Below are 18,808 nucleotides of genomic sequence, written 5' to 3'. Positions count from 1 at the left end.
CATCTCACTCTACATCCCTCATGCACTCTCCTGCCTCTCCCTTCTCATCTCACTCTACTCCCCTCCACGCACTCTCCTGCCACTCCCCACTCAGCTCATTCTACTCCCCTCCACGCACTCTCCTGCCTCTCCCCATTCATCTCACTCTACTCCCCTCCACGCTCTCTCCTGCCACTCCCCATTCATCTCACTCTACTCCCCTCCACGCACTCTCCTGCCTCTCCCCATTCATCTCACTCTACTCCCCTCATGCACTCTCCTACCTCTTCCCTCTCATCTCACTACTCCCCTCATGCACTCTCCTACCTCTCCCCTATCATCTCACTCTACTCCCCTCCATGCGCTGTCCACTCCAGCAACGGAGTGTTTCTGTCGAAGGCCCGATGTTAAGATGGAAAGGAACAGTAACGTTTCTTTTTTATAAGGGACCACTTCATTTAATTCAAAATGCAAGATGTAACGTTCATGTTTGACACTGAGCGATGGATAGTGTGATAATGTTGAAAGGCAGCGACGGAGCAGCGATTCCATCTCGCCCGAGATGTTTGCTTCTCAACATCACCTTCTTTCTACCGCTCGGTCATGGGACGGTGATTCGGTCTCCTCCGATACGTTGGTTTGCGTTGAGATGAAAGGGATTAAATTGTCGCTATGAAAGAACACTGGCAGTGCGTTTTATACGTAATCTGTCTTATGAGGTCAGGTCTCATTGGCCTTGAGCCGAATAAATTAAATAATTGCAATCGAAACGTCGTATGCTATTATTTAATTTAATTTATTATTTTATCTTTAGACGTGACTTAACCGAAAGAACCAAATAATAATTTAACTGTCTAACTCCCCAGTCCTTTTTACAGATCATGTGCTCTCAAAGAATTTGTAAGCAGAATGCAAATTTTTTTTTTAATCTCACACGTAGGCCTCGGCAAGGTAAGGTAAAAGTGTAAAAACAACGAGCCTACCTTTACCTTACCTTTTACCTTACCACAATACAATCACTCTACCCTACCTTTTACCCTTTAGCAGGTAAGGTAAAAGGTAAAAAGCAACGAGCCTACCTTTTACCCTACCCTTTACCCTTACCCCTTGGCAGGTCGACACCTTCACCCTTTTACCCGGTAAAAAGGGTACAATTACCTTACCTTGCCGAGGCCTACTCACACGCACGTTCCCCTGCCCTTCACCAGGAGAAGCACGTGTTTGTGTACACGCCGAAGGGATGGTGCCTCGATCGCTCGGAGCTGCTGCACCAGGTGTTCGTGGCGACGTGCGAGGACGGCAAAACCTCGCAGCAGTGGGAGATGAACAACATCGTCGGCCTCTAACCTGTGACCTCTGTGACCCTCGGGACCGCGTGACCTGCACATCGACGTCTCTAAAGCACACATGCTTAGGCATGTAACGATTCACCGCCCCCCCCCCCCCCCCCCCCCATGATGTGATCGATTCTCTCGATTTCGGGGTCATGATTGCAATCGAAATTCGATGAGGTTTTTGTTTGTTGTCTCGTTTTTTATCACCTTGTTTGTATTGTTTCTTTGTGTGTGTTTTTCCCTCCCTCCTATGTTGAGTTCCGTTTGCTCCATTAACCCTAAATGTAATACCTTTGTGTAATTTTGTGTACGACCCATACATTGTAAATGATCGATTCTCACGCGCACACTTCGATACGTGTTTCGTGGCCGTTAATTTCGATCTGAATCATCGTTACACGCCTCTTACAGCCACGTTTACATATATGTACGTGTGTGTGGTCTGTGTACGTTGCCCCAACAGTCTGTGTAGGTTATGTAGGGGCCTATGTATGGATCTTTGTCTTTGTCGTGTTTGTATCTCTATCAGCGTGTGTATATAGTATATATACTGTACGTGCGTATACGAGTGCAGTGCTGTCGTGGTTTGTGCACTGCACTACGAACCCGGCGACCCGAGTTCGATTCCCGCTCATGACCAATAAGTGTCCAATATTTCGAACCAGTGCTTCCTCCCCTAGGTCAACTTGGCCTTAAATGAGTACCTGGTGTAGTGTGTGAACATCGGCACTGGGGAGACAGTCAGCCGGGCGTGGTGTTGCCCACCCACCTCCTCATGTGCCATGCTTGCCTTGATAGGCACTAGTCACAACAATATGTTACGGCTATGCGGGGGGAGGGTTTTTTGTGTGTGTGTATATAGCATATGTACAATATGTGTCTATATACACATACATGTGTGTGTGATACTGGTTTCGTGTACATATTGTGCACGCGTGTACATATATACAGTATATGTATTATCCTTATGGAAAATAATATTGAAACAAGTCTTAAAAAGATATGACCTATATATATGTATTTTTTATAAATATTTACGTTGTGTCAGTGGCTCAGCCTTGTCATTTCGGAACCAAATTCGTTGCAATGCTCCCGAGTTGGTAGGTGCTGCATTGGGGCACGAGAGAACTAATTATTTCAATTCTGAAGTTACACAGAATACTCGTGGACCGGCTACGTACGTTTAAATAAACTTGCAACATCTCGGTTGCTTAATTTATTACAATACCAACAACAATAATGGACCGCAGCAAAACAAAAGTTTACGTTTCGACGCGTAAGTAAGTATTTTGTGAATTTTCTACACTTTGTCAACATCTGCCTGAGAGAGGGGGGGGAAGAAAGTATATGAATACTCGACTTTCTGGGCAAATTGCCATGAATTTTCCTACGATGAAGTTGGGCCATTGCCCGAAACGTCGACCTATTGTGTATTTTTTTCCCCTTTCCTAGCGCAATGTTATTGATGAATGCGTCACTTTTTATTTTATTTATGCTGGGCACAACTACCAACGCAGGGTCACACAATGTTTTGTTATTTTTGTGAATTGGAAATGTGTAAATTCAAAAAAATTTCAAACGTGATACTTTTTTTTTTAACATGATCACAAACTTGAGTTGTTAACTCGAGTTTAGTGTTAGGGTCGCCCAGCCTATCGTGCAGGTCGCTGTGTAAGATAGCAGAAGCCACGAGCGTCTGTCGGTAGCCCTGGATTGCTAAATTAACACGCAGGCAGGGCTCGTAACACCGCGTCTGTGTCGCGTTGCGGCAAGTAGCTTCTGTAGCGATCGGCCACCTTTGTGCTCTTCATACCTTCAAAGCCGCCCCCCCCCCCCCCCCCCCGAGTCTTTGTGCGTACACATAATCACGGCCGTTGGTAACCCATGTGTACAGGGCGGTCCAGGAGGTGTCTTGTGATCCCCATTTAATTCTCTAAAACTTAATATGCTTGCACACCATTGGGTGTGAAAAGGGAAATTTATGAGCAAAGGGAAGAAAACAATGTTAGGGGCCAATTGGAGGTCACATGACATCTGGACCCCCTCCCTGTACATGTCCAGCCTTTAGTCGATCCCACTGCTGGATGGGGGTCTTCCCATGCCGGGTAGGTTGTGGGAAGTAATTGACCACAGTGGGAGTATAGAAGCACAGTCGATAAACGGATTTGAGTGGTATGAATATCTTGACCTTATTTGACATTGTTATTTTTGTACCAACAGATTTTGGGGGCCCTGACTTGAAGAAGTCACTTTATTTTTTAAAAGGAGATGTATTTTTATTTATAGTTTTTATTTTGTCAAATAATCGCTGTGCATGGTACATTCCTTTTGCAGTACGGGTCGCCAAGAATACGGTTGGGTATGCGCCCGGCGTTTCCTTGAAATCTCCCCCGTCTTTCGTGTACGCTGCAAGTGATGCTGAAACATTTTTTGCAACGCAGCCTTGTTGAGGTTCCGTTGAGGCCATGCTGCCCTCCGTTGTCGGGAGCAGTGCGTAGCTATCGAGTGTGCAGGTAGTGCAACTGCACCGTAGGGTGGGGGGGGTACGTGGACCGGGGAGGTTACGAAGAGGAGTGGAGGGGGTGGGACATTGGACGCCCAATTAATTTGCACCTTCTGATAAGTACGGTTGGCTACGTACGGTGCGAAAGAAGTTCAACATGCAGCAGGGCCCGTGCCAACCGCGCTATGCCACTGCGTTGTGTCAATTCGTCGTTCCGCGTAGACATTGTTGTCTCCTGGCGCAGCAGGATGTTTTAGGAAAGGCGTCGCTGTTCGGAAACGTTCCCGGGTTTAACTTTTAAAAATTCAACACATACGTCGATAAAACGTAAAATGAAAAATATGTCAGAAGCGATGTTTTGAGCAGAGGCCCTTCACAGGACACACATGACGTATGTGCATATATGATGATGTGTGTGTGTGATTTGGAGAAGGGTCCCCTGCCCACAACGTTGCCTAGTGTACATCTTCCCATAGAAGGCATTGTTATTGGGTGTGACACGCAGTCGGCTCTTACGACCACTATCCATCATAAAGCGGGGTCTTTTTGGGTTAGATCGCGTAGATGTTGGCGGACGTTTAGAGGTTGTTTTTTTTCAACTGTGCTTGGGAACCACTGCAAACGGAGCAGAAAGCACCAAACACATGGTTTAAGTTTACATAAAGTAGCGCCTGTGAAACACGAAAGATATGAATTCAAGACTAAGGCATCACAGCACTTCCAGTCTTCGCGACTCCTCTCTCTCCCTCGACTTCCTACCTTATCCAGTCCCATCCCACTTTTCAAATCGCCTAATTATTTTTTTTACCTAAGGGTCTCCAAAAATATTTGTACGACTATACAAATCGATGCCAGCGACCCTTGCCATCGAACAACCGCCAGTCACACGGCTTGTCACCCGACCTCTTCCTTCCCACGTCCTGTGTCATCATCTCCCGTCTCTCTCTCTCTACCTCTGAACCGTTAGGAGCCGCTCGGTGAGTGCTGGTCCGTAGACGATTGTGCGCCTGAACCCTCTCATGATTGTGCACCTGAACTCTGGCACGATTGCGCGCACCGCGCTCACTCACGGGCTGGACTGCGTTGACCTGCGCCTTGAGTAACCACTCGCATTAGCAGAGCTGTTAACCCCGTATCGGTGCCCTACATTATTACAGACAAATTCAAACCCTATTGGTGACCCCGTGCACCTTTACAAATCTCAACGTTCATCCGACGAAGTCCCATCACAGGGGGAGAAACAAGCAAATATACAAAATGTTTGCCCGTATCGAAACGGCCGTGCGCCGTCGTGGACCTGAAAACTCAATTCCCCTGTACAAGAATACGTGGTAAACCGTACGGGTTGAAAGGCGATTGTAAAGCGTGGTGGTGGTTGGGTTGTTGTTGTTGGTTGGTTTCAACTTTTTGCCTATTGCCGGCACACCGCTCCACGTCTCCCCCTACCGGGGACGCGGCTGCTACTGCGTGGGGCGGAGTTTGTGGAGGGGTGGCTCCATCCCTCCCTCCCGCCGGCGTCGTCGTTGTTGCAGTTCGTTTGGCGGCCTGTGGTGGTGCCGTGGTGAGGAGGGTGGTGAGGAGGGTGGGGGGTGATTGCGCAACAGCCTCTCTTCACACGCTGCGGCCATTGAATGCGGTGTTGTGCAGCACGTACCACTGTTGACTGGACTGAGCCAGTGCGCGCACGTGCGCGTGTGTGTGGCGCGCGTGTATGTTAAGTGTGTGTGTGTGTTGGTGTGTGCGAGTGTGTGTGTGTTGGTGTGGGGAGCGGTAGTGTAGCGATTAGCGCGCTGCGCTATGAACCTGGCGACCCGGGTTCGATTCCCGCTCACGGCTAACACCAGTGACGATTATCTGAACCGGTCCTGGGCCTCCCCTAGGTCGACTCAGCCTTAAATGAGTACCTGGTGCGGTGTGTAAACATCGCCACTAGGGAGACAAAGGCGGTCGGGCGTGGTGCTGGCCACCCACCCCCTCGTGTACCGTTCCGGCCTTCATAGGTGCTCGCTAACAGCACTTCCACCTACAGTCTGTTCAGGCTATACTGGGGATCTTTGTCTTTGTGTTGGTGTGTGTGCTGAGTGTGTGTGTTGGTGTGTGTGCTGAGTGAGTGTGTGTTGGTGTGTGTGTGTGTGCTGAGTGAGTGTGCGTTGGTGTGTGTGTGTGCTGAGTAAGTGGTTTTGGTGTGTGTGCTGTGTGTGTGTTGTTGGCGCACTGCACCGAGTTCGATTCCCGCTGCAACTAAGAACAAATATCATGAACCGGTCCCGGGCTCCCCGCCTAGGTCAACTCAGCAATAAATAAATACCTGCTGCGGTGTGTAAACATCAGCACCGGTGATACAAATGCGGCCGGGTGCGGTGATGTTTTGGCCTTTGTAGTTGCTCGCTAACAGCACGTGTACCCCCACGGTCCATGGAAGGCAATGCTTGCCAGGGATATGTGTATTCATCTTCTTGGTTCTTTCGGTAAAGTCACGCAGAATTATCATTGTATCCTCACGCCTACACGCACGGCCACTAAGCATACATATCCAGAGAGATAGGCGCTTGCAAAAATGCCGTCCGCATAAGGGGGGGGGATGGATCGATTGATCATTGCGCATGGGTTTACTCTACACGTTTAGCAGGAGAGCGAGAGATTTGGCCACCTTTTGTGTTAATGAGTGACATGCATGCAGAAAGCGGCGTACAATGTGTGTGTGGCTGTCAGAATTGGATGATTTTGACAAGGATACACAGATGTTCATAGGGGGATTTAATTGGGTTGACGATCATTCAAGTTGGTGCGCTGCTGTTGGGGGATGATTGTGAAAGTAGCCACTGTGTTTGTGTGTGTGTGTCCTTCCCCGCACTTTCGATTAGCACGCTTGGCGCTATGTACGATGCGAAATAAGTTCAACATCGTAATTAAAGCCTCTCCTCCATCTGTGTCACGGTCCCAAAAGCACACAAACTTCCAGGAGTCACAAGTGGTGTTTTATGTGCGAGACCGTTTTAACAGTAACGGATTGATCGGTTGTAAATCTATTTTCTCTCGAATTAATTTACATTTTTGGGAGATTGTTCTTTAAAAAAAAACTCCTTGATGCAATGTTATAATCGCTTTGTTGTAAAGAGAGATACTGTGACGCAGCCGCGGGGGAGAAATTATCCGGTTTGCGGATTGATGATAATCGCAGTTGTCTGTGGTGGAATCTTTGGCACGTTTGTGTTTGTTTCAACCTCCTACGGAGTGAAACTTCGAAGTCGTCTTTAACTTCTGTCCGCGTAAGTCATTATTGAGTGTGGTCGTGCACAGACGCCCGCGAAACACACAAAGGGGGATCTTCCAAACAAGTTGAGAAAAATCTCACAGTCGTAATGCTGCGTTGTATTCTAAAATAGATGGGGGGAACGTAACAATTTCCCAAAACGATGCTTTACTCATCTTTTTACCGTACAAGTTAAACGTGGGTCACGTTACTCGCGTATTTGTCAACTCGGTATCCTATTGGGCTCAACATGACATCCTGTATTCAAGTCCTGAAAGTGTAATGTTATGTCTGCTGGTTGCAGTGGGGACACTGAAAAATGTGATGTGGGATTGTGTGCTCGCAAGATTTCAAATGCACCGTTTTCATGATTTGACTGCCCTTATCTACAGCCCTCTCATTCGTCTTGCACATACCAGAAGTGTATTTAAAGGGCGCCTTTGTTTGACTTTACGATTCAAGCCTTGTGGATGAGCTCGCAGATCCACTTGCGGCTCGTTTAAGTTGCAACATGTGACACTGCAAAAACACATTTGCCCCCATTTTTAGATCTACTGAATGGTATTCACTTGGGATGTCGCCTACCACTTAATACGCCCTCGCCTAAGCTTGTTGGGAGTAGGGTTATGGTAGGAACCAAACGTATGGAATATGATTGCATGGTAATCGACCTGGACTATCTATATCTTCCTCATTGTGTATGGTTGGCCCGTTGTCACTTTGTATCGCAATATTCCGCAAGAGACAAACACACAACAGTATACGTGACCCAGCCTTCTGACCCATTTCCTGACGTTTTAACTTTGTTTTATTATTTTAGTTTGTTCAACTGGTGTGTGTTAGGCGGTATGTTAATCGTTACAGGACAAAACGGTGAAAGCTTTTGTTTTTACATTTTATTTATAGCTTTACTTGGGATGGGTTACTGTGTTATGCATTGGCTGTGACCGATGTTATGGCCTTTATTCTCTTAGTTAATCATATGCGTTTGTTTCTTTTACTGTCGTTGCAATCGCATAAACCAACCTACTGGGAACTCGGTTTTCAGCGTCGTGATGATACATTCCATAGGAAATAACTCCTGTAAGTTGATATTTGAAAAACAAAAATGCTGAAAAGTAAAAACAAATTCTGATGCCTTTTTGTTTTAATACGTTGCAAATTGCATGTGTATGCAGGCCGACTTTAGGTGTGGTTGTTGCCTGCCACGTGTCGACACCGATTTCTGCAGGCGACCACTTTGCGACCACTTCTATTAATATCTTAACAAAGCGAGCTTCCTTTACACGCAAATCTCGCGACCACGGTGATGTTTTTGAATTGTTCTATTTTTTTATGGACGGGCTGATGGGTTTCATTTAATTGTATAGACATGTTCAAGTTTACATTCGTAAATTATTCAGTTGTTATCAGGTGTGTAGGACAAATAACTTAGATGTAATGGGTATAAGCGTTTTATATGTATACACAACGTAACTTAATGATGTTTTTGATCGCAAATGTCATGAGAACACTGGCACCTGTGGTTGACGTGACATCTGTGCCCAAAGCTGCCGTGAAGATTCCCGCGATATGAGGGTAGTCATGATGATACAAAAATATATTAGAACACTCCACTCTGTTTGCAAACTTCAAATTACAAGTTTTATATTCCAATGTATAATCCCAGTTTGGTAATTTTGCGGGTCATCTTTGAGTTTGGCGAATATGGACTTGGCTCGTGCACCCATGACACGTCTCGCATCCCGAGACCATTTGTGTGGACCACCACTTGACCAAAACGTCTTGTGAGCTCTACAATGAGAGCAGTCAATGTGGTGTCATCTTCTTGAAGGAGTGGATCCAGTGTGTGAAATTTGCCCCCCTGGACGTGAAAAAATACATTCCAAAATTGCCCTAAGGGACGTTTGGGGTTATGTGCCTGACGGAAGATTAAATAATACTGCATAATGGGAAAATTGATTGTAAGAATGTCAATTCCCCTGTTAAATGAAAATCTTAAAGTGTTAAGTTTATATATCCTCGACAGAAAAAGGGAGGACATGTATTTGTCTGACATACTTAGGGGGCAGACTTGCATTTGGAAAAGGGGGGACTTTTTTAACATGACTGCAAAAAGTAACTTGAGTCGTAACAGCAATTTGTGCGACATTAAATCATAAACCACTGCTAGTGCCAGGGATCCACTGAAACACCGTGCCGTTGTTCTGTACTGCCCTACTGATTCATCGTTCACTGTGAAATGCACAAAGTACGCGGTAAACAACCAAAAGCTAAAAATGCATTGCTCTAATGCAAGCCGTGCCCTTCGGCTGGAGGATCTGTTTGTTTCGTAGAATTTTTTTTGCAAGGAATTTTAGGTTTATAAGGTCCCTGTACATGCACATGAATCGAGCCTATGAAGCAATGTGAACATGAAAGGTTTGAAATTTGGCGAGTTGGAAATATTAAGCTGTTTGTTTCCACTCTCGTCTTAACTCCTTTTTGTAAACTGGGGGACAAACACGAGGGATAAACCACTGCAATTTGAATTGACGCTTCTATGGAGTAATTCTTTTCCATAAAAAAAATAACGTGCCATGATTATAGCTATGTATCTTCCATGCAAAGTGAAGTGGGGTTTTTTTTGTACAAGTCCTGGGAAAAGGCTGTGTTTTATCTTGTCGTGTTTTCAAGTAATGCTTGAAAGAAAATTACACCAAAAATAGATGCATGTTCAAAAAGAGAATGTGAATTGCAGATGTGCAGGAAATTCAACTATATTTGGCCGCCAAGGACCTGGGATTGGTGAATTTCTCTTGAACGGGTGTTGCGTTGTCATCTTGTTACCGTAGCCTCCGTGTTATTACGCACCCTTTTCCCGCCCCAGTATTTTAAAGAAAACGTTGAGGCTGCGTCTTGTAACCCCCCAATAGGTGGTCATTTGTGTGCGCGCGACCGAATTTGTGTAACCTAATTGATACCGTGCACAAGTATGAGGTGTGTCTTCCTTTCTCGAGCGGCTATTATAATCTGGAGAATACGGCAAGCACCATGGTAGTTTGTGGTCCATCTTTGAGACACGTTAATGTGTTTTTACATTTGTGATACGAAGTAGCTGTAACAGTGATCGGCAGTGCGATTCCATGATAATTTTGGCCTTGGGACCACGGAGCCACTTTTACAGAACTAGCAGTATAGAACTGTTGCTGTAGATCAGGTTGGTTGGAATTGTGTAAAACTGAATGACATTGGCAGCATGTAATTTTATAAAATGCTGAATGAACTTATTGGCAGGTGGGAGGGGGGTGTTGCAATATTCCATTTCATTTACAATGCCACAAACATGCAATCTGGTCTCCTGCATCAGGTTTAAAATCAAGTGGCTCCTTAAGCCAACAAACCCTTGCTTCAAATAGTTACACTTGACAGTATGCAATATGCTTCTGCTAAACGAGAGATAGTAAAACTAAATCTGTACACTGGAAATAGGGGCTTATTTTTATAATTGTGATCAGTTTTTTTTCAGTGGTGATAAATAAAGTGTATATATTGTCAATCATGTCATTGTCATAACTTATTTCATTGCATTTGGTCCTTGTTATTTTTATTCTCGCGTGACATGCAAGTGAACATTTGCAGGAAAATCAACTGTTTTGTATTATGTAGTGTCCAGTCTTTAAAATCCCTCACTTTATCTGGCTCAGATAATTTAACAGCCATAAAAATGAATGCAAACTGGAAACTATACTCAAATGGCTAACCATCAAAACAGAAATCTCGGCGTGCTTTGCATGTCCAGATGACGCCACCTTTCCTGCACATATTGTGCAGTCTTGTGCAAATGAGACTATCCTGGTCTCTTGAATTTTCACCTGGTCAAACAGAATAAACGTTAAACTTTTGGAAGGTGGTAGGTGTGAAAAATAGGCAAATTGTCCCCAGGCCTCACAAATAGGATCCCACAAAGGACCTATTATTGTCCCTAATGAATAAGGAGGCTGCATGTGGCATACTGCCCCAGGCATATATAGAAACCTGGATAGCCCTGGTCTCAAGAGTTGAGATTGTGGAAAATATTTCGGGCAGTTCGTGCTGATTTATGACTCTCCAGTACTATGTGCCATCGCATTCTGCTGATTTGTGTCCGAGGTATTCGTTGACCAACCGGTCCAAGCACTTGCTGTGGCTGAAGAGGTAGTTTGACAGGCAGGAACAAAACAATATGTACACAACTCAAGATTGAAAACTCATTTTGTAAGAACTGCTTTTTGTGTTTAGTTTGTACCTTCCCCACACCTGATTCTCACGGTTTTGCTAGACACTGTACGAAAGAAGTTCAAAATCCATACAAAGGTGTCAACCTCCAAGCATAATGGATATCGCCCAACATGCCCTTCATGCGAACATTGAGTCCCAAGAAAATAAAACCGTTTTTTAGCTGTTATGTCTTGCTTCCTAAAATAGGAACTTTAGGCAGTGCAGAATTTATCCCCAGTGCAGGGAGGGCTAGTCGACGTTACGTTTCCAAGCATAAGTGACAGATAACAATGGCTTAGCTTTTCTGATGAGTTATAAACAGTAAAACAGTAGATGCGGGGATTGTTATACTAACTGGTACAGCACTTTTAAAACTAAAACCAAACTTTATTTTACCAGGGAAGGCCCACTGAGCTATATAGCTATTTTTCATAAGCCACCTGGCCACAATAGCTCAACGAAGGTGGCTTATGTGGAAATGTATAGCAGCCAAATACTTGAGGCACGTTTCTAAATGTGGAGGGGAAAACCGGAAAACCCATAGAAAAATCCACAGGGACAACATGCAAACTCCAAACACGACATGGTTGGGTGCAAACTCACGATCTGTATACTGTACCAGGTGAAGTATTAAACGTCTTATCAGTGCCCCATTTTTATCATCCATTACTGGTTCGTGTCAGGACCGGTAACCATTTCCTGTGGAATGAATGCACCAGTTAACATGCGACACGGCCAGCAGTAGCTGTTCAACCCCTATGGCAGCCTAAGTCACCGCCCGCTACAGGTTTTTCAGTTAAGGTGCAGCCCTGCAACTGGTTGTTTATGCCACTGGTAGTAGAAATGCTTCGACTAGAGCAAACGCTGTTTTACCATTTCATGCCAACAAGATATTTTATAAGAGGTGGGCGATAATCATAATTTACCCAACCACATGAAGAAACCTATTCGGCTGGAAACTTGCCTCGATGTACTTGTGCCCGGACTATCGAATCGGTAAAACTGGATTGCAAACCGTGGTAACCATGACACTATAGCAGCTCTCGTTTCTCCGTTAAGGTGAAACACGTGCATTACTCTGGACATTTTCTAAGCGTGGCAAACTAATAACCATTCATTATTTGGTTACTTATGCATTAAATATACAATTTTAACCCTAATTCAGTATTTTCCTTGTCCTTAAAATACCAAAAAGTTCTGTCAGCCAAGTTCGTGGCCATCACATGGTTATGTGCAATGATGCCATTCTAATACGCATAGAATGCCTATTTGAGTTGTGGTTTTTGCAAATGAATAAACTTAAAATGGGAAAAAGCAAAATGTGGTTGATTGCTTTAAGTTTCAAATATCAGTGACTCAATCTGGTCAATGTTTCTGAAACTGCACTTCCATAATTTCCACGTATACATGTTGAGATCATACAGACGACATTCTCAATTTAATATGGATTTTGTTTTAATGAACACCTTTTAAAATGTGTTATGGCTCATATGGATATATACTGGCATTGCGGCCAAGTGTTTACAATTTTCATGAAAAATTCTAAGATGCATAAGGTCATTTTCTTCATTAAACCTTGATGTAAACCAATTTCTCAGTATGGTCAGTTTATTCCAAAGGCAGAATACACCAAGACTGAGCAACTGAATGCAAGCTCCTTTGAGTCATGTTTGTCTTTCTACTTCCACCACCGAGACACTTTTTCAAAGTATAAACATTAACAGCAAAGTCACTAAAATGTTTATTAGTAAATCAAATACAGAACAAAAAGCACAATAAAACATGCAGCTCACGAGTACTGTATTAATGTACTAGAATAATCATTTGGCAGTTTTTTTACGACTGCAATTATTTTTTGTACAAAAAAAAGCCTGAACTAGAAAAGGCAAGCAACAATGAAGCGCCAAATGAAATGTTTTCACTTTCCACTTTAAACATAAATGCTTAAAGGGAAGAGAAAGCCTGTACATGAAGCAGTAACTTACAACACAGTGTACATTGATCCATTTATAGCTGAAAAGCATCTGCTCATTTGCCACATCCTTGAATCGCTAGCAAAAATTTCACTCGGCAACAACACGCTACTAAAGATGCCAAAATTGACAGGTTTTCATCTATTACTGTTGCCACAAACCTGCAGTTTCCAAATTATCTAGCCATTATTGCCTTAAGCATATAATACGCACAAGCTCAGCAAAAAATGTCATCAGGTATGCTCACTAAATTCAGTGCTCGTCAAACTGTGGCTGCAGTAACCATGGCATCCCTTACACAAAAACCCCGAACTAAAGTTTAGTAAGTACAAGAGTGTATTTATTTGAAGTATTATCTTGTTTTCTTTACAGCTAGCTTACTTCACAATTCCCTGTGTCACCATCGTAACTTCAATGAGGTCTGCATGGGAATGTTTTTGCACACTCCAATTTTGGTTTTATGAACCACCCGTGGGTGTTGACGATTTTATTAATGCGGACAATCCGTACACAGTTTCTATTCATGTATGGTATCCATAGATTTTCAATATTAAAATTTCAAAACACCTTTCCAACCAGACAGCTAACCAGTTTCAAACAAAGTGAGAGGAAACTAACGTTAGCGAAACCAGCCAAACCGTGAAGTAAGCCCACCATACTTCCATTTACACTCCTGCTAGCACTCCTATTCGTCATCATCATCATCGTCTTCGTCCTCATCCTCGTCTTCGTCCTCATCATCATCTTCATCGTCGTCATCATCCCTCTGCTTGCTGGCCGGTTTCGAGGCAACCTTGCTGGTCTCGACCTTGCCCTTTGACCTGTACGAAGCCATGTCCTGTAAACACAGAGGTAAAACCATGCAACCTTGTCCAAGTGAACACTACAGGTCTCCAAATTACCCAACACGAGGAAAGATGAGAAAGCAGCCTCTCCTGTTGCACTCACCTTGTCGTACTTCTCCTTCAGCTTGGCTGTCTTGCGCTCGTAGATCGACTTTTCGTCAGCAGGAGCGTTGTTCCACATCTCACCCAGTTTCTTGGCAATGGAGCCAATGGTGAGACCGGGATTTTCGGCGCGCACCTTGGAGCGGTACTCAGCGCAGTAGATGAAGAAAGCCGACCTAGAGACGCACGCACGCGCAGGAGCAGCATTCGCCGCACGCGGAGAAGCACGCAAACAGTGTGAGGGAGCGACTCTCGCTGCGTGAGAGCCTGCGGGGAAAAGCACGGGCCAACACAACAGCAACAGAAAAAAAAATGCATAACATGACAGGCAAAATAATGGATACAAAGCACACAGAAAACATAAAATTATTGCAACAAAGCAGTTTCAACAGTGCAATAAAATAATGTGTTTTTATTCTCAACACTGATAATAACACCCTACTGCATCAGGCCCAATTAACAGGGCTGTTATTTATAACTGGCGTGCGATGAGATTCTCACGGGGGTCTCTTGGGGGCATTGGGGTCCTTCTTTTTCCTGCTGCCCCTCTCGCCCTTGGGAGGCACGTACGTCTTCATCTCTCGGTCATACCGCACCTTGTCCACCTTTGCCATGTCCTCAAAGCGAGTCTTCTCCTTCTCAGACATCGTCTGTATGACAAAAAATTGTATTCCTTGAATAAAACCACAACAATTTCACCCTTTGACATGTCAGTTAGACCAGTCCCAAAAACAGTGCGAGACTCGATGATTGCCACGGTCGCTCACCTTCCACCGTTCGGAGCACTTCTTGGAGAACTCGGCGAAGTTGACCGACGCCTCTGGGTTCTTCTTCTTGTGCTCCTCGCGGCACGTCTGCACGAAGTAGGCGTATGACGACATCTTGCCCTTGGGCTTCTTCGGATCTCCCTTACCCATGGTTGGTTCTTGTTGGCCGCTGTCACCGACACTTGCTGCTCAAGATTCTTCTTATTTCCTTGACACTACTGCCATCGCAGGGTAGTGGTACAAACAGACGTTAGATATTTAATAGCTCACATCATTTGTAGCTTTAACAGAGCTGGGTGCTGTGTAAAAACTATCCAACTTGGAACATATAGAACCAATTTGGTACCTCTTCTCTGGAAATGTATAATTTAAAATGTAACAAAGCTTTTACAATTGTTCGCTAGTACTTATATCACGTGACTTCATTAACACTACAATTACTACAGAAACAATATTACATGAGCTTAATGACCGAGTACAAGATAGAGCACAATCGTTCTTGCTCAAACAGCGTTGACTAATGCGTAAAAATGTTGGATAATACGTTATTAGAGTTTTGCTGGCTGGTGTGTGGTTATGTCACCAAGCAATTCTGCGCAACGGCACCACCTGAAACCCACGTGGTTTATCCGCAAACATGCGTGGGCATTTGCTGGCTTTTCTACATAAAGAACTCGTTTGCATTCAGATCTTAACTGGCAGGATGCTAATTAATCGGGCGGGCATTGCGTCAAATTTGCGGGGGTTACCAACATTTCAGATGTGGTAGGTTAATCAATTTGGTAGTTTTGGTATATTTGTAGATTTTTTACGAGAACTGTGGGGGGGGGAGGTAGAGGTTTTTTTGGAGGGCTATATAATTGGAAGGAAGTGTATTTTTGCAAAAAAATTAAGTAGATAAAAATTTTCATAATATTTTCTGAGGGAGAACTTTCATTCAGATTTTCACAAAAGCTCCATATAAATATTATTTTAAATACACCAATATAAAAATGTTTATGAAAAACAGCGGCATATAAATATCCCGATGCCAACTTGACTATTCTAAAAAAATAACAAACCTTTCCCTCAACAAAAACCCTCGAATTAAACAAAAAAATTAAACAAAAAATAAACCTGGGACGCCATTTCGCGAAGCTGCCTTCTAAACCACCACCACCCTCTCCTTTACCGCTCATTGTCGGCGCGTGTATTCTTTCTCAAGCACGAAAACACACAGGCATCAAGGCGAAATGTCTAGTATATGTAGGTGTGGTGTTGGTTGGTGGTGTTGGCTGGAGTCGTAACGTTAAATCGGCTACAAGAGCCCCCCCTCCCACCTCCTCCTCGGTGCCATTTTACGCGGCCGCGCCTTCCGCCATTGGCTCGAGTTTGCGAGCCGTCTCCAACACCACCACCACAACCATCGCCCTCTTCTTATACAACACCCTTCTTCTCGTTCTCTATTTACCACCGCCAACGCCATTCTAGCGACGTTAATAAATCCCGGCTCGCTAAAGTTTAAAGAGGTTTTTGTTGGCGGTAACCACCAACACCACCACCACTACACAGCCTCTCGGTGCGTGCGGACATCCCCAACACGAACGCAGCGCTTCGAGCGCTAATGGCGACCCGCAAATAAGCTCGGCCGCCCATCGTCGTGTTATTAAAGCACGATGTGTGTGTGCGTGTTTCTTCACACGCGCACGCTTTGAAATAAGAGCAGTGAAAAAATTACGCAATCGGCTTTCGTGAGGAAATATCAACCCGCGCGACCGCGGGGTAAGAATGGGGGTGTGGGGATTAAAATAAACCACACAAAATACTTCACTTGTAATCTATTCCCTCAAATTACCTAAAGTGAACGTTTTAACGCAATTTTTTGTTTTAAATCTGCACAATTTTTCTAGTTTTACACGCGGCGAGAGATAAACGCGGCAGCTCTTAACGAAAAACCCTCAATCCCCCCCCATGCCCCTCCCCTCAATCCCCCATGCCCCTCCCCTCAATCCCCCATGCCCCTCCCCTCAATCCCCCATGCCCCCTCCCCTCAATCCCCCATGCCCCCTCCCCTCAATCCCCCCCCCCCCCACTGAACCCCCCGCGGTCTCGCGCCCAACGTTCGCCTCGCGAGCGACGCGCGCGGTCTTTTTTTTCCCGCGCGACTCGCGCGCCCCCATAGCGATACACGGGGGGGGGGGTGAGGGGGTGGGGGCGATTTGGTCGCGAGGCGGTTGAAGGAGGATTTAGTGAGGAAGGCGACTGGAAGGGGTAGGGGGGTGATGTGGGGGGGGGTGATTCGGGGGGGTGATGTGGGGGGTGGGGGTGATGTGGGGGGGGGAGGGGGTGATGTCGGGGGGGGTGATGTCGGGGGGGGAGTGATGTCGGGGGGGGGAGTGATATCGGGGGGGGGGGTGATATCGGGGGGGGGGGTGATATCGGGGGGGGTGATGTCGGGGGGGGGGGCGATGGGGGGTGATGATGGGGGGGGGGGGTGATGATGGGGGGGGTGATGTCGCGAGGCGGTAGGCAACAGCGGCAGTAGCGCGCGCGATTTTTTTTCCCGCGCGAAGCTCGCGCGCCCATCGCAGTGGGGGGGGGGGGGGGGGGGGTAAGGGGGGGGGCGGTTGCGCGAGGCCGAGCGCGCGCCAACGTCAATGAGTAACGCGGCATCTATGGAGATGAGTAAAGGCGATAAAGAGTCGTGCAGTAAAGGCGGATGACGGGCGATACAACAACAAAAACTACACCTCCGCGCAAAATGGCACCATTTGCCGTCCGGAGTGAATTGTATATTTATTTACAACAAAAAAATTGCCATCTTGGTTATGTATTAACCTATCGTACTTTTTAGTCTTTATCCGTTAAATTGTATTTAAACTTGCTAGGGTGGCGCGGACGCCAGGGTGAGGAGCGATGGGAAGGGTTTCGAGGAGGGGAGGCGGGGTAAGTTGGGGTGGCTGAGGGGAGGAGGCGCGCGGGGGAGGCAGACTCGGCTGAGGCGATTTCGCATTAAAAATATAACAAAAAACCATCGCGCAGCCGATATGGCGTTACATTTGAGAGAAAAGCCACTCTCCCGAGACGAATGACGCCGAAAACGTGGCGATTCAGAGCCAAAAAATACGCAAACGCACGGCACTCAAAGTTGCGCCCATTCGCGAACACTGCCGAGAAGCTTAAGCACTGTCGGCCATTATATGTAGATCCGCCTCGCACAAACTGAGTCACAAAAATTGTGCTCACGGCTCGGGCACGCGTCTAAAAACGCGCCCATATCGCGCACCACAACGGCCCCGAGGGAAACTCGACGGGAATTCAATTGGCGACGAAACGCTGGCGACCGACGGCGAATATCCGTAACTTACGTGCGCTCGCTCGCTGCCTCTCCACTGTGCACCTCGCCGTAACGCTGGAGAATGGGAGGCTGAGGGGGCGATGAGACGGCGATTTCTATTGGCTGGCGTCAGCGCGCGCCAATGAGAGGCGCCTCCTGATTGGCCAGAGGTTCCCCGTCCAAACGCATAAAGACGGCGCCCGATTGGTCGAGCGCTAATTTATGCGGCGCTGAGAGAAAAGCGCGGGAGATTCGCTTTTAAGCCGTAGAGCCCCCATTGACACCGTAGTAGTGCTTATACGTTGTGCGAGGCGCGCTATAGTGGGGCGCTTATTGCGTGCACCGCGCTCAGGGCTAGGGATGTGTCATGCGAGATTATTTATGGGGCGCCGATTAACGCCGCTGGGACGACTTTCGTGCAGAATATATGCCCCGGTTGGTCACATGCACCACGTATTTCGCTTTGCACCGAGAAAACGGCAATCGCCTCGAGCTTC

The 18,808-nt window shown here is 46.0% G+C and overlaps 2 protein-coding genes across 5 annotated transcripts in view; one reads left to right on the top strand and one right to left on the bottom strand.

Annotated features, from left to right (window-relative positions):
• The window catches only part of GALNT7 (polypeptide N-acetylgalactosaminyltransferase 7), a 40,857-nt gene extending 30,247 nt beyond the window's left edge, over positions 1–10,610 (top strand). For all 3 annotated transcript variants that reach the window (XM_061563937.1, XM_061563936.1, XM_061563939.1), the window contains exon 12: positions 1,188–10,610. In XM_061563937.1, the coding sequence (XP_061419921.1) occupies positions 1,188–1,325 (138 nt within the window). In that variant the 3' untranslated portion in view covers positions 1,326–10,610. The remainder of the gene's footprint in view (positions 1–1,187) is intronic.
• Positions 10,611–13,036: 2,426 nt separating this feature from the next.
• On the bottom strand, positions 13,037–18,491 carry LOC133350003 (high mobility group protein B1-like). Of its 2 annotated transcripts, none has more exons than XM_061563940.1 (5): positions 18,343–18,491; positions 14,996–15,213; positions 14,730–14,878; positions 14,230–14,404; positions 13,037–14,119 (listed from the first exon to the last, which is right to left on the bottom strand). In XM_061563940.1, exons 2-5 carry the CDS (start codon positions 15,143–15,145, stop codon positions 13,967–13,969), a joined length of 627 nt encoding a protein of 208 aa, XP_061419924.1. In that variant the 5' UTR covers positions 15,146–15,213; positions 18,343–18,491; the 3' UTR covers positions 13,037–13,966. The 2 variants fall into 2 exon arrangements, with proteins under 2 accessions (XP_061419924.1, XP_061419925.1); XM_061563941.1 differs by having other exon boundaries at positions 14,996–15,210; positions 18,343–18,434.
• Between the last annotated feature and the right edge of the window lie 317 nt (positions 18,492–18,808).

The sequence above is a fragment of the Lethenteron reissneri genome, chromosome 32 (genome assembly GCF_015708825.2).
Source record: "Lethenteron reissneri isolate LAM-NWPU_2019-01 chromosome 32, ASM1570882v1, whole genome shotgun sequence".
Taxonomy (NCBI): domain Eukaryota; kingdom Metazoa; phylum Chordata; class Hyperoartia; order Petromyzontiformes; family Petromyzontidae; genus Lethenteron; species Lethenteron reissneri.
The sequence above is the reverse complement of the archived record's forward strand: the minus strand, read 5'-3'. Positions and strand labels throughout refer to the sequence as shown.